Raw genomic sequence first — 14,218 nt, forward strand, 5'->3', positions numbered from 1 at the left:
TCCTTAACAACAACAGCCGAGAGGCATCGAAAGCGTGCGTGCATTCTATGCGCGAGTGCCATATTCTCTTTCTCTATTTTTTTTTCTCACTGCGTCGCTCAATCGCTGCTCTCTCCTCTCACTTTCGGCGGAGTGCCCTGGAGGCACTCGCACTGATGACTGCGCGTGAGCTTCGCTACCGTCCGTGGTTGGGAATCCTGGCGCACATGTTCGATCTGTGATTGCTGCTGCCGACGATGGCTCCTTCTTGTGGGTTTCCGAGAGCGACTCCGCCCCTTGGGCGATCATCTCGCATCGCAGTATGCGGTGTGGGCACTCAGCAGGCGCGCATTTGCGCGTTGAGGCGAATATGAGAGGGAGAGCCCTCCAGGGAGAAGAAATATGCGAAGGCAACAAACAACAGCAGCAAAAAAAACTTATGTTGGCGCGTTGATCACAGAACACAGAGCCAGCAGCATTGCCGCGGGTCGTTTGGAGAAACAGTTCACGTTTTACCGCTGTTCAGTTTGTATCGCGCGTTTCTTCACTCCGATCGACTTTTGTCACCTCGGCCAAACTGTTTGCTGGTGTGTTTCTGTTAGTTTTGCCTCCTGCTTTCGTCCGTTTTGTGTGACAATAATCATAATCATAATTCGCTAAATTATTGGATACCCCGTACTCCGGTTGGTGTGGGTTTTGAAGGGGGCAACAACAGCTGGGAGATCTCGTATTGTGCATTTCGTGGCCTAACAGCCGACGACGTTGCTTATCTCGTGCGATTTCCGTTATACACTGTGTGCTGTGCTTCGATCTTCGCATCAACCTTCTCCTCGCGTCTCGGTGTTGTGGGTCGTGAGAAATCCAGTAAACGAATCAAATTGTTACTTTCATACTGTGCCCCCAGAGTGCCGTCGGCGGTTTAATTTTGCCTTTTTTTTGTCGTTCATTTCGGTGGCAGGTGATCTTTTCATATTTCGTCCGTGCCGAGCAGATTGAAGAGCTGTTTGAAGCTTGAATGGTGTGTGAAGAAGAGGCTGGCTCTCGAGTGGATACTTGGCGGTAATGGACTTAGTGTGCTAAGAGTAGTGATTGTTCTGCGCCTTTCGGCGGCGACCGCCCAAAAGTGTCCGCGCGGCGTAATTACAGAGTGTGAACTGGGGGGCTGAGAGTAATAAGAGCAGAAATCAATTGGCGCAAGCAGACGACGACAACGACGCACAGCGTGGAAACTAGTGGCCGTGGAAAATGGTCATCAATTTCAGGCAACTGCTTGTCGTTCTTCGCCGTCATCAACGGCGGTGTGATTACCGGGGCCGAGGCAAGTGACGACAGTCTCTGACAAGTGGCAGCACGATTGCAAGTGATTTCCAAATTATATCGCTGCCGGGCCGACGAGAAGAGAGCTCCGAGCGTGATAGTGGATGATACAAGGAAGGGTGAAAGGAAGTTGAATAAATTAATATAGTTTTTTTTCCTCGGTTGGTCAGTGAAGAATGAAAGTTCCCATTGAAGCCTACCGGTTGTGTGTTGTTGTTGGTGGAATTTCGATCCAAACGGTTCAGCCACGGCCAGCAGCACTAGCGGAAGAATTCTGAACCTGTTGAAGAAACGGCACACTATAATGGTATTACTCGACGCTGGGCTGGGAAAGAACAAGTGATGAATATCGTCGTCATCTGGTGTAGAACAGCAAATACAATTGGCAGAAGAAAAGGAAAAAGTGATACCGGAAGCAACGGTGGCAACGGTAGTGGTGGTGGAGGTGGTGCCGATTGCACTTAGGTGGACCTCAGTGCTACTGGATTAGAGCAGCCGGAAGTGGTGTTGCTGCTGCTGCTGCTGTAGTTACGATTGTTGCAACGATCCGTGTGCGACCGCAGGCGGGAACTGCGGGAACTGAGACTGAGAGCGGCGAACAGCCCGTAGTCCGTACGGAGCGGTGTGCAGTGCGCGAGTGATAGTGAAGATGGGCATCGGTGGCTTGCCCGCGCGGACTGATGTAGCCGCCGTCGTTGTCCTGCTCCTGCTAACAACTGTGATCTCAATGGTAAGTTTTTCCTTTCTCTTCATCTCTTACGATTTACCCTGATTCTCTGAGCCTCAAGACCAAAATCCGCCTACTATGATGCACGGACACAACCGTCTTTCCATTACACAATCCATGTGTTTACACCGGTTATTTCCAAGAAGATGGTTAAGATTTGTAACAAAAAAATTAATCAATCTTCCTTTCCTGCGAAATAATGTCCATGATGACGTTTTCGTCTTCCGGTCCGGTGGTTCGAGAAAGTTACATATAGTAATTTTATCACGGCCATTTCATGAAATTTTATTCAGCTATAAATCGATCGCATCTAGTTTCATAATACTAGCCTCACTGAACATGACGACGTGTTGACACCCAAATGATTAGGCAATATTTAATTTACTAGCGATTTGTACAAGCACTAATTCGTGCGGGGAATTGCATCGTAATAAATGCAGCTTGACTGCTCCGAGGGATTCAACCGTGGCTACGGCAGCTACTGTTCAGGGATTTATTTTCGATTTCGAGCTCCATAAAAACTTTAATGGCAGTTCAATGAGCACTTTGGTAATAAAATTTGTTTATTTAGTTTCATATTTTGTAGTTAACTACGAGCGATGTAATAGGGAAAAATAATCACAACACAGTAATTACATAAAACAAAGTTAGACAACAGTTGAAAAGCGTTGCTTACTACGATACTTGGACAGAAAAACGTCAAAGAAAAAGGAGAAAATTTGTCTCGAAACTTTGCTTCAAAAATCTTGAAAAAGACTAGAAAAGAACATAGTAGAAGGGTGGTATCCAAGGCACGACTGCATGACGTAAGATTACGGTAATTTTAGTTCGTACAACTTCTCAATATATATCCGTTTATTCACTAAACGAAACTGCTTTGCAAACTGCTATCGCTGTGAAACTGTAACATAAAAATCTAGCATCCGCATGTCAACGGTACGATCATCTCCCAGATGATCTCGAAGTACGATGCTGGCATAACAAGCCAGTCGTCGTAGGTTCGAGTCTCGGCTCGGGAGAGACTGTCAGTAGGATCGTAGCGCTAGCCCCGCAATTGGCTTGTACACTAAACAGTCGGCTGCGAAGTCTGTGTATAAATAAACAGAAGGTCAAGTTCCGAATAGGAATGTAGCACCAAGGCTTTGCTTTTATGTCAACGGTACGGTCTTGAAATGAAAATAATGGTAAAATGTTTGAATGGTACCTTTCATATCAAGGCTTGGAAAGAGGGCGGAGCGCTGCAGAAAAGGAAATGGCAAGGGAAGTAAAACATTTTCGAAAACTGCACCGGCTGCGGTTGTCCTGTACACTGTAACGGTTGGCTGCGAAGTCTTTATATAGTGAACAGAAGTTCAAGTTCCAAATCGGAATGTAGCACCAAAGCTTTGTTTTGCTTTGCTTTGTTTCAATCAATTGGTTGTTTTTGTTACAACCAAGGATGGAAAAAATCGTATCGCATAACAATCATTCGGGTATCATTTCTGAATGTGCTTTTCTTAAGCTTTCAATCCCAGCAAACCATCGCTATGAAAAATTACACATTCTCACGCATGCAAGAGACAACTTAGAGCAAAGAAATATATGGTCGCTGTCTTTGATGATTTTGTTTCAGTATCGCCTGCTTTATGCGGAGCGAGCAACATATAGCGAGTGTTTCACAAAAAAATCGTAAATTTCAAATGTTGGTTGCTTGTAGACGGAATTCGGCTAAAAAGCGAAAAACAATCAGTAGCGTTTCTATGGAAAACTTGTACGCGAGTGAAAATAATTGGACGTTACCTGATGAATCGAAGAACACATTTGCATGAAATATTGCTAGTGAGTGAAAATTTCCATGCTTGGTTACAACAACTCAATCGTAAAAAAATCCTGATCGATTGATGCCAAAACCTCGCTAATCTGTTAACTCTTGAAACTCTTGAAAAAACGGAAAACGTCTTTAAAGACTTTCACTCTAAAGCCTATTTACAGTTGAAGAGTCTGAGAGATAATGCTTTCAAATTAGCTATGTAACAAGATAGATAATCCATTTTTACTCGTTCAAAAAAACCTAAATTAATCCACCTAGCGCTCAGATCCAGCCTGTCTCATTCCAACTTTTATTTAAAAAAAAAAAAAGATTCACATGACCGCTTCAATCCAATAATTGTATATTCACTCTTTAGGTTCTAAAATATTAATGTTGTAATTGAAGTGTAAAATATGAAATTTGACGTATTTCTAGTGCTTAAGAAATAGCGAAATGTATCTTAATTTCGAACAATTTTATCACGAGCGATACCGGGAACGTTCAAATGATACGAGAGCACATTTAAATTATGTTGAGGCCACATATATCGATCAAAGCAGGTGTAGTTTCAAATAGTCTTTGAATTTCTTTTCTTTCTATAGCTTTTGAGCCACATATCAAATTGTTATGAAGTTTGTTATTTGTAAGTTTGAGAGATGACTCGTTCGTATGACACTAGTTATGTTCAAATAAGTCGTGTAATCTTTGAGATAATAGAAACAATTTAACACATAACGGTTGCTTATGTTCGATTATAATCAAATGAAATGGGAACGTATAGGGCAGCCAAACTTTGAAACCACGTGTTCAATCATAATTCATCAGTTAACCCTTAACTAGCCCGTTCATTTTATATCAATATTGTTCAAATCGGTTGCGTAGTTTCTGAGATAATGAAGTTTCGTGATTTTCACATTTCGATATATTACAGACGCAGTTACAGTTCGATTAAAGTAAAATTCAACAGGGTGTTATGCGGCAGCTAGACTTATTATTTGGCACTAATTTTGTGGAAATCGGTTCAACCATCTCTGAGAAAAGTGAGTGAGTCCAAGTAGTCTTTGGAATATGTTCCTTTTCATAGCTTGATTTCACATTTTTAAACATAACAGGCAAAGTAATAGTCCGATTGCAAAACAAATCAATAGGGTTTTATGTGGCAATCAGACCTTCCATTTGACACTGATTTTACGAGAATCGGTTCAGCCAACTCTGAGAAACATGAGTGAGATTAAACAGTCTTCAGAACATGTTTCTTTTCATAACTTTTGAACCACAAGTTCAATTTTTATAAAATTCAAAAGTTAAGGGTTTTTCAGGTAGCTCGTTTATTTGAAACCAATTTTGTTCAAATCGGTCGTGCAGTTTTCGAGATAATAATGTTTCATGATTTTTACATTTTTACACATAACCTCTAAACTAAAAATCCGATTACAATAAAATTGAACAGAATCTTATGAGACAACAAGACCTTTCATTTGCGATTAATTTCATGAAAATCGGTCTAGCCATCTCTGAAAAAAGTAAGTGAGAATAAAAATCTGCACGTACACACACACATACAGAAAATGCTCAGCTCGTCGAGCTGAGTCGAGTGATATATACCATTCGGCCCTTTGGAGCACTTTAATACTTTCGGTTTTGCAAGTGATTGCTATACCTTTCTAGGAGAAAGGCAAAAATTCAGCCGAATCGGTTAGTAGATGCTGAGAAAAGCTTACCACCAGTTAGGTACTAATTTAGAGAGAGCATCCACGTTCCCAGCTGCCAACCTTGTAATGTTCACTATATTTGCATCCACGATATGCAAAATACATCTTCTAATATACCACAATGAATAGCCAAAATACCCAAACACATCACTATACGTTAAACGTTCGAAAAAAAAAAATAACGAAGATTCATTATTTTTCGACCTTCCAGAGTAGGGTCCCCCCTTAAATTTTTTTGCTAATTTAATCTAACATAAATTAAAGTATAAAATTGCCGAACAGCATTTCCGTAAATCGGGGAAAAAGTTCTGAAGCTAAGCAAACTATCACACAATCTGGAAGATTGAATCGAATTTTCATAATCGATTGTCTTTTGTCAACGTTTTGCTTGCAATAGGTTGCGGAATCCACTCGATTGGAATTAATCAATTCGATGGTCTGAAGCTCAAAATTTTACTCAATAATTCTCATACATTTCTCTTTTTTTTTCAATGTTAGGTTCAGTTTCGGGTCATATTCGGCTATTCTTGTTTGGTTTTCCTGAAACTGAAAGTTGGATTCTAAAATGGAAGTACCCATTTTATGTGGTATTTGATCATTTTAGGCTGTTTACCGGAAATCTGGAATCACCTTCTTAAATTTCAGTGTCTGGAGTTGATATCCAGGCTCTGGACATCATTTTGATTCCGGAAATATCCATTTTGGACGGTACTTAACCTTGTTTCCAGTTCTGATCAATCGGAATCTGCGTTAGAAACAAAGCAGTATATTTCGGTTGATGCGTATCTAATATTCCAATCGATTGCTGTAGACATGATGAAAAATCGTTGAAAACTGACTGAGCTTAAAGCATTTGAAATTGGACAATTCCCCCCCCCCCCCTACGTAATTCTACGTCAAAAATATATATTAAATCTGAACGTCTAACAAAACATTAATAATGCTGTAGTGGCCACGCGCAAGTGTGTGATTTATTCCATTAGAACGCAAAACTGTACAGTTTGCTGGATTCGAGACCGATACAAGTTACATACCACGGTATGCTGTTTGGGCCATGCCCTAAAGGTGTTTTTTTATAATGAAACTGCACAATATTATACTACACGATGCTGGGAAGCTGTCGGAGCCACTCACAAATTTGTGGGGTTTACTGAAAGGAATACAAGTTATCTTATTTTCATTTTTACAATCGAGTTGAGCTTAGTTAATATTAGAAGCCAATTAGATTATATGATTTGAATCCGGTTTAAACCAACAATAAGAGATGGGGCCAGGCACACGTGTACGTGGTTCGTATCAGAAAATATATTTGTCGAAAATTGCAAGGCTCTAGCGTATATTAAGAAACAAAAAGCTGCCATCGCATCGCCACCTTTGCGGCCAAATCGCAACCTATTTAAGCATTCAAATTAACCTTGTAAAAGATCGGATACCGATTGGTTAAACCACATACAGGCGTCCAAGCACTGGCGTTCCGTGGGGCCGGTCCGCATGACCATGAAAATAATATTCATACGTGTCACCTGACATCTGCGAGAATAACTATCAATTACACTGCGTGCCATCTTTAATCGATCGCACAGATCAGCTTTGTTGTCAATTGAAAACAAATGTGCTGACTCTACTGATTTTGACGTAACCAGAAACTATTTCTAAGGCGAAAAGAGGTAACCCAAGTAACAAAATTGGTTTTAGCAAAGTTTTATAGCGCTGTTTTGGCAGTATTGCGCGCTATAAAACTTTGATAAAATCAATATTGTTACTAGGGAAAATCTTGAGAAGCAAAAATATATATATGTATATATATATATATATATATATATATATATATATATATATATATATATATATATATATATATATATATATATATATATATATATATATACGACATTGTATATTTTTACTTAGTTCGAACATGTCGGAAGTGACATAAATGGTAACATATCTGCCAGAAGCGATGGTAAGGGTAAAATTCCGGAATAAAAATTTAGAACGAACTCAAAAAAAAAATTGGATTCCGGATAATCGAAACTCGACACCCAAATTTTCCGCCCCGGGTGTCACCCAGTCACGCTACGCCACTTCGTTCAAGCTGAATTCTCAACATATGTACAAGTTTTATAGTACTAGCAATACGTAACCAGATAGTGCTACCAGCGACGCTCCTACAAAAAAAAAAACTGCAGCTTTTATTACGTACTTCTGTTTGAAAATTTACACCACATTTTCGATTAATGTTATTCTTGCTTAAACGTCCGTCTGTGGTTAAACCCTGAGAGGGTTAATATTTTCGTTCTACTAAATTTCATAGCAATGTATACAAAAAAATTTTAAAAATTATGATACAGTAAATTTGAAACGAAGAAAATCAAACGATCACGTTTTTTTCTGCGACTGACGGATGACTTGACTTTCTTTTTTCAACGAATAATGCAAAAAAGTGAAAGAAAAATGCACGAAAGTGTAATATTTCTTGGAACTGAATATTTTGGCATACCTTCGAGATACTGTGTGTATAGAAAGTTCGAGTCGCAATCGGTATATACTTCACCGAGATTTTTAAGTATTTTTATTTGAAATAACAAGCTTGATCAAACTCTAGCATTCAAAATGTTCGTTTCTTCAGCTCTAGTAATGATCATCGTAAAAGATTAAATTCCTCAGAGTAGTCGTTAAGTTGACATCTTGAAACTAAAATAGTTTTGTTTATTATAAAAGAATCGAAAATGGTTTGAAAAACTTACAATTAATTGTCTTCTATTTTTTCTCAGCTGGCAAGAAGGCACTCCTTTTCCGGAATTAAGCTGCTAATTTACGCAGTCTCACGTCACTTATTTATCAACTGAATCAAAACGTGTGAATTACATAATTATATTACGCGGTAGATAGTATATATTCACTTCAATCAACTGTTCTGCTGTTTAATATATGAAGTATAGATATCTAATTGATTGCATGTGTATTGATTAGTTAGATAATCCAATGCTTGCATGAATCCTAAATATTTAATTTCTATTTAAATCCACTGCTCCCCAAACATATTTATATATAACACTGACTTTAGATAGATAATTTAATTCTAATCTCCAAATTTTAATTTAATCAGATCGCTTTTAATAATTAAATAATTTTATATAATAGCTTTGAGAACTTTGCTTCTTTCGCGCAGTAAACAGCTAGCCAAATAGACCTTTATTCTAATACGTTTCCGTTTTGAAGTCTTAAACAATAGCCATTGTGACATTAACAATGGTTAAGCGGCAGGGTTGCGCAATCTATTTCGTATGGTTATTCTGAACAATTGATTTTCACCGAAAGAAAAACGAACAAAGGAATTCCGTTCCGAATATCTTCCGCTTGTAGTTTTTGAAAAACCATGTCCATTGCACTGCTCTAGCCAGGATACTCCACATATTTTATACGCGAACTTTCGTGTAAAATATGTGGAATCGAAATGAACTTTTCTCAGCGTCCTAGGGAACTGCTCCATTATTCATCTCAGCCCATATATTCATTTCATACAACATGGAAGCACAATTGAAAACAGGAAGAAACGCATATTTTCTTCTTAAACCAATCTGCTAATCCACGGAATGGATTCTTCTTAGTTAACTTTAGATTCCTCATAAAGTATAATCCTCAAAAACTCACTTAACGGGAATCTGCACTCGAAAACTCATTTAATTTAATAACCTACCTCAGAAAACAAAATCCGTGCATTGTTCTATACGGCTACAACGGGACTCGTTCAGCAGCCAACCAAAGTATTTTCATCATCAGCGGACCATTTTTTATTTTAATCACAAAAAAACAAAATCACTCACTACACTAAGAATACTTTAATCTTTGAAATGTACACCTGAAATTTCCAAAAACAAGCTTGAATTAGAAGAAATATTTATATACATAACTAAATTTCAACTGTATGTAGTTTCATCTGTTTTCACTGCGTTGAAGAAAATCAAAAGTTACCAAATCAGTTTCTGTTAATACGAAAAAATCATACTGAAAATGTTGAATTATTCCGACATAATTGACATAAATCGACGGCACTACAGTGGTAACCTAGGTTACCAATTTTGCGCGTAAACAACTACAGCGGATATCTAGGTAACCTACTACGACGGGCTGCGGCTACGTTCATTCATGATCATGTGATTCATTCACGATTAACAGTGTGATGAATTTGGGGGCGTCGTGAGATGCTAATTGTGCAGCGATTCAAGTTTTGAGATGGATATGGAAGCGTTGTGAAAAATGGTTTGTTTCACAAAATTCTGGATAAATCCAGCTGAGTTTACTAAATATACAATGCTGAACGATTCCCTAAGAGCACGTAAGCGTATTTTGTTTATTTGTTCAATGACTTCGTAAAGATATGGTGTTTAAATCGTGCATACTTCGTGAATATCAGCTTAATGGGATTCCCCAACGTGTTTACACAAATTCCAAACAGGGATGGTGGCGGTTCAGTTTACATTGCACTGTAGAAGGGCAAACATAGATACATAATTCCTCAGCGTTTTTTGCCTTTATCCTAGCTTAACCCTCTAGTGCCCAAGTTATTTTTCAGACGGACCTCGAAAAAATCACTAATATGAGTATTTATTAACTTTTTTTTAAGTATTTATTGAAGCTTTTTAGAGGTTCAACTAAACATGTCTAAAGGTGGCACTGGGCGCTAGAGGGTTAATTGTGCCTTTGGAACAAGTTTTCGTATAAATGACCCGCATAATCTTAAAGTGTCCAAAGTGTTTTAAAGCCTTCTTTGAATGAAAAACTCTTTTTTTTGGTTTAACAGATGAAGGAAAAAATCATTTTGCGAAATTTTAGAACATGTAAAAGCATGAAGTTACATTTTGATTTGTTTTGCTTTCGTTTTTTTAAACAAACCTTATAATATGGGTGCTTTAGAACATATGGAATGGAATCTAGCGTTTGTATTGAGAAATGAACTTTTTTTTGGTTGGTGATAAAAAAACAAGACAGATGATTGAATTTCATAAATTTTACACGTAAGGATATATTAGCTTTCTATCAAAAAAAAAAAAAAACGTCCTTACGAGCGGTTTTCCGGCAGTTAACCGGAACATTCGTCATGGCGGCCCAAAACACGCGTGTAGACATGTTTTGGGTTCTTTCTTCGTTTTACCTATCAGTTACTTCTCAGTTTTCGCGACAAAATTGTGGGAGCTGATCTTACATTTCAGGTTTGTCCAAAAATGCTCGATGGGGCGCAGCTGGGGGACGCTAAGCGCACTCAGCGAGTAGTGGGCCGACGCCAGATCGGGACAGAACACCGCGTCTTCGTCCTTATGGTATTTCTTGATGAAGCAGCTTCCGACGGGCACTTCGTACTGAAAGGTGGTTCGTTTACGGCCAGCTCGGAGCAAAAGAAGAGCGGCTTTGACATCCCCTTCTCGATGATCGTCAGCCACAGCAGCACCTTCTTGGGGAACTTGGTGTGTGAAATGAACTTCACCTCAGAGCTCACTTCTTTCGAGGGGAAGTATAACACGAAGTGCCCTGCCAGTGGTTGCCATCCAGGGTGGGATGAGTCCCGGAGAAATCGACTTGATCATGTTTTCCAGCTGTTGACGCTGCGGTACTGCCTGCAGCCGGGACGGGAAAGCTGCTTCCTGACATGTATGTAACGCACGCAGCCATATAGCCATTTAATTCCCACGGTCTTCCTCTTCAGCATCCTTTGAAGCTTCTTGTCGTTCAGGGTTGTTGGCCGGAACCGAGTTTTCTTTCGATGCTTTGATTGTTTTCCAATATGGCCAAGATATTGTAGATGCCGGAACGGACGTATCCGGTGTCTTCATAGTGCCGCACGATGTCCGTTTTCCACGCAACGGAGTGCCGTTTTTTCAAAGTGCACACTTTTCGCCATCACGGTTAGGGTTCGACTGATTAAGTTGTCAAATTTTTGCTGCTGACTCATTAATTACTATGATTGATACTGTATATGTAGTTTCGACAGTTTTTGTCCATTTTTTCAATGCGAATGTTGTAACAGTTTGAAGTACTCGAGATAAGCTTAAAGAAACAATTTTTTTGAAGTTATCAAAAAAAAAAAAAAAACAAATTTGCTACAACTTTGTACGGAAAAGTCCTGGAGATCTTGGGCAAAAAAAGTGTGGTTCAACGGTTTCCTGGAATAACATTTTCTTTTAAAATGCAACTAACAAAAGTTAAATACAAAAAACTAAATTTTTAGCAACCTTCATATCAAACACTCCATAACTCTGTAATGAATGACGATAGGAATTTTGTTTTCATATTTTCAAGAAATTTGCTAAAAAAGTTAAACAAAATATAACTTTTTTTCCTGATTTCTTCATGATCGAACAGTCTCCGTTATTTAGGTAATTTTTCGAAGTTTTTATAGAAAATTCCGATTTTTTAAAAATGAGCTTTTTATAAAAAAAAAGAAATTTGTATATTTTTTTCGGAAAGACAATATTATTATTTATAACCCTGCAGAAGACGTCACACTGCTCACCGGAACATTTTTTGTGGAACTTTTTCTTTCAATTTTCATTGAACCATCTAAAATTAAAGGTACTTAATCATCTTTTTCTTCGTTTTTATTTTTTTGGAAGACCCCTCTGCGACCAGTAGTTTTTTGGTCTTTTGTGACATTGTCTTGCATTAAGATCTTAGATTCAGCAAGATTTAGTTTTACTTTTAATATATTACTTCAACATTTAGCCACAAAAATCTGTTCTTGAATATGATGACGGTAACTACATTTTAGTATAAGGCAATCAACAATTTTTTTTCAATAAATTAAATTAATTTATGAGTTCAAATCCATAGCAGAATAAAATAAAAGCACTCGATTGATTCGAAACGCAATCCCTTTTTGCACTGATTGTTACCGAAATTCTTCCACGGATAAATTACCCCGAGTGGAGGAATTAAAGAAATAAAATCATTTTTTTCACATTCGCCGCTCACCGATTGGGGCCATTTCGAGGCCGTAAAAGCCACTCTCCCTGGGCCACTCCTGGATCGATTCTTCCCTTTCACGCATTGCGCGATCGCCGCCGATCACCGCGCGTAAATTGACGATCACATTTCGGGCTGCCAAATAAAAAAAAAGGAATAACTAAACCTACATTGTTTAAAGTACCCCGTTAAGTCCACACTCGTTCGAAAATGACTCAATCACTGTCGGGCCGAAAAAGTGAAAGCCTCCTGGCTGAGTTTCGGAAAACAGCATAAAAATCGTAAAAATCAGAGCATTCACTTGCAATTGCACATAAAAAAGCATACTAACACTACTATACGAGTGTACTAAAAGTCAGACTGCATGCGTACTAATCGGTCGAAAAGGCAAAACTAGGTCACCGCCCGCGACCACTCGGCCACTACTGGCCAGCACAGCCGTTATAATCCTTCCCGCCGTCGTCGTCGTCATCAACATCCCCCTTCGGGGGCACAGCAGGACCGCGCAGAATCCGCGCACTTGGCAGACGGGGTTCGGGTATTTGCGCAATCTTCATAAACTGCCGCTTTTTACGAGCCTGAGCCACATTTTAATGAGTTCCATTTCAATCTGCCATCAATTTTAACTGGATTAATTTTTAAGATCCGTTCGCTCGCGGAATGTCTTTCCCATCCATCCAGCGCAAAAGTAAGTCCGGGGCCCACCACCAAAGTTTTTTTCTTGACTGAGATTTGGCAAACTTCCTCGCCAGTTTTAAGACGATAATGAAATCAACGACGATGGGTTGGCTTCACACACTCACGCACACACTTACGGATACGACACACACATACAGTCCTTGTCGCGAAGCGAGTTCGAGCTTCAACAGAGACGATAAGCAGTCTCGGACCAAAAGAAGAGGAACAAAAAAAAAAACAACTCCAAAATGACCAACAACGCCAAATCGAGAGACTGAGGGGCAAAAACGAAGATTCTAATTAAGATAAAATTGAAGGTAAAGGAAAAGATTTCGGTTGTATCCGCGCGCTCTCGATACTGCGATTCTGTTTTGTTTCCCTTTTTTTTGTTCGAGACTAGGTAGAGAGGTGCAAGATGGGCTTTTGATTTGGGGTTAGGTCGGAAAGTCGCGGGAGCCGCCGAGGCTTGGGCTGAGATTGATTTTGGGTGGATTCGGAACCTCGAATCGGATGGGTGGAAGGGAGGGCGCGCACGTAATGATTCAACAAATTTTTTCTTCTCTCGGTTTTTTTTCGGAAGATTTTTTTAATAAAATCATTTTTTTATGAGCGGGTCTTGAATCGCGTTCCTCAGCGCGGAGATGATTCAATCGTTTTTCGTTCTCCTTCTCCGCGAGATCGCTACGAATGCTCGCTTGATTGGCGTTTCTGTGTGCGAGTGTTTGTGTGTGCCTAGCGGTGGAACTTCCTCGTTCCGATTGTTGGTTCTGTTTGGCGGCTTTTTTGGCTACATAATTGGGTAATTCTGGTTTTGATTTTATTAGAGAATAATGGTATACAAAAATTTCAAACTGCTGAACGGCGTGAACGGTTTTATTCCGCGGAGGTTTGCAGAACGTGGCAACGGTTAGCACTGACACTGTGATTATCCAATCATATTGTCTCTCGGGGCGATTGAATAGACAGCCACTCGAATCGAACCCACCCAAGAGACCTGATACCCCTCGTGGATAATCAATTATCACCCTCTAAAGAGCATATAATCAGCCCATCTTT

The 14,218-nt window shown here is 39.3% G+C and overlaps 1 protein-coding gene across 1 annotated transcript in view; it reads left to right on the forward strand.

Annotated features, from left to right (window-relative positions):
- The first annotated feature begins 458 nt into the window (after nucleotides 1-458).
- LOC129730784 (protein serrate) overlaps nucleotides 459-14,218 on the forward strand; it is a 164,047-nt gene continuing 150,287 nt past the window's right edge. Inside the window, exon 1 of the mRNA XM_055690354.1 lies at nucleotides 459-2,026. Within this exon, the coding sequence (XP_055546329.1) occupies nucleotides 1,946-2,026 (81 nt within the window). The 5' untranslated portion in view covers nucleotides 459-1,945. The remainder of the gene's footprint in view (nucleotides 2,027-14,218) is intronic.

Source organism: Wyeomyia smithii, chromosome 1 (genome assembly GCF_029784165.1).
Source record: "Wyeomyia smithii strain HCP4-BCI-WySm-NY-G18 chromosome 1, ASM2978416v1, whole genome shotgun sequence".
NCBI classification, from domain to species: Eukaryota; Metazoa; Arthropoda; class Insecta; order Diptera; family Culicidae; genus Wyeomyia; species Wyeomyia smithii.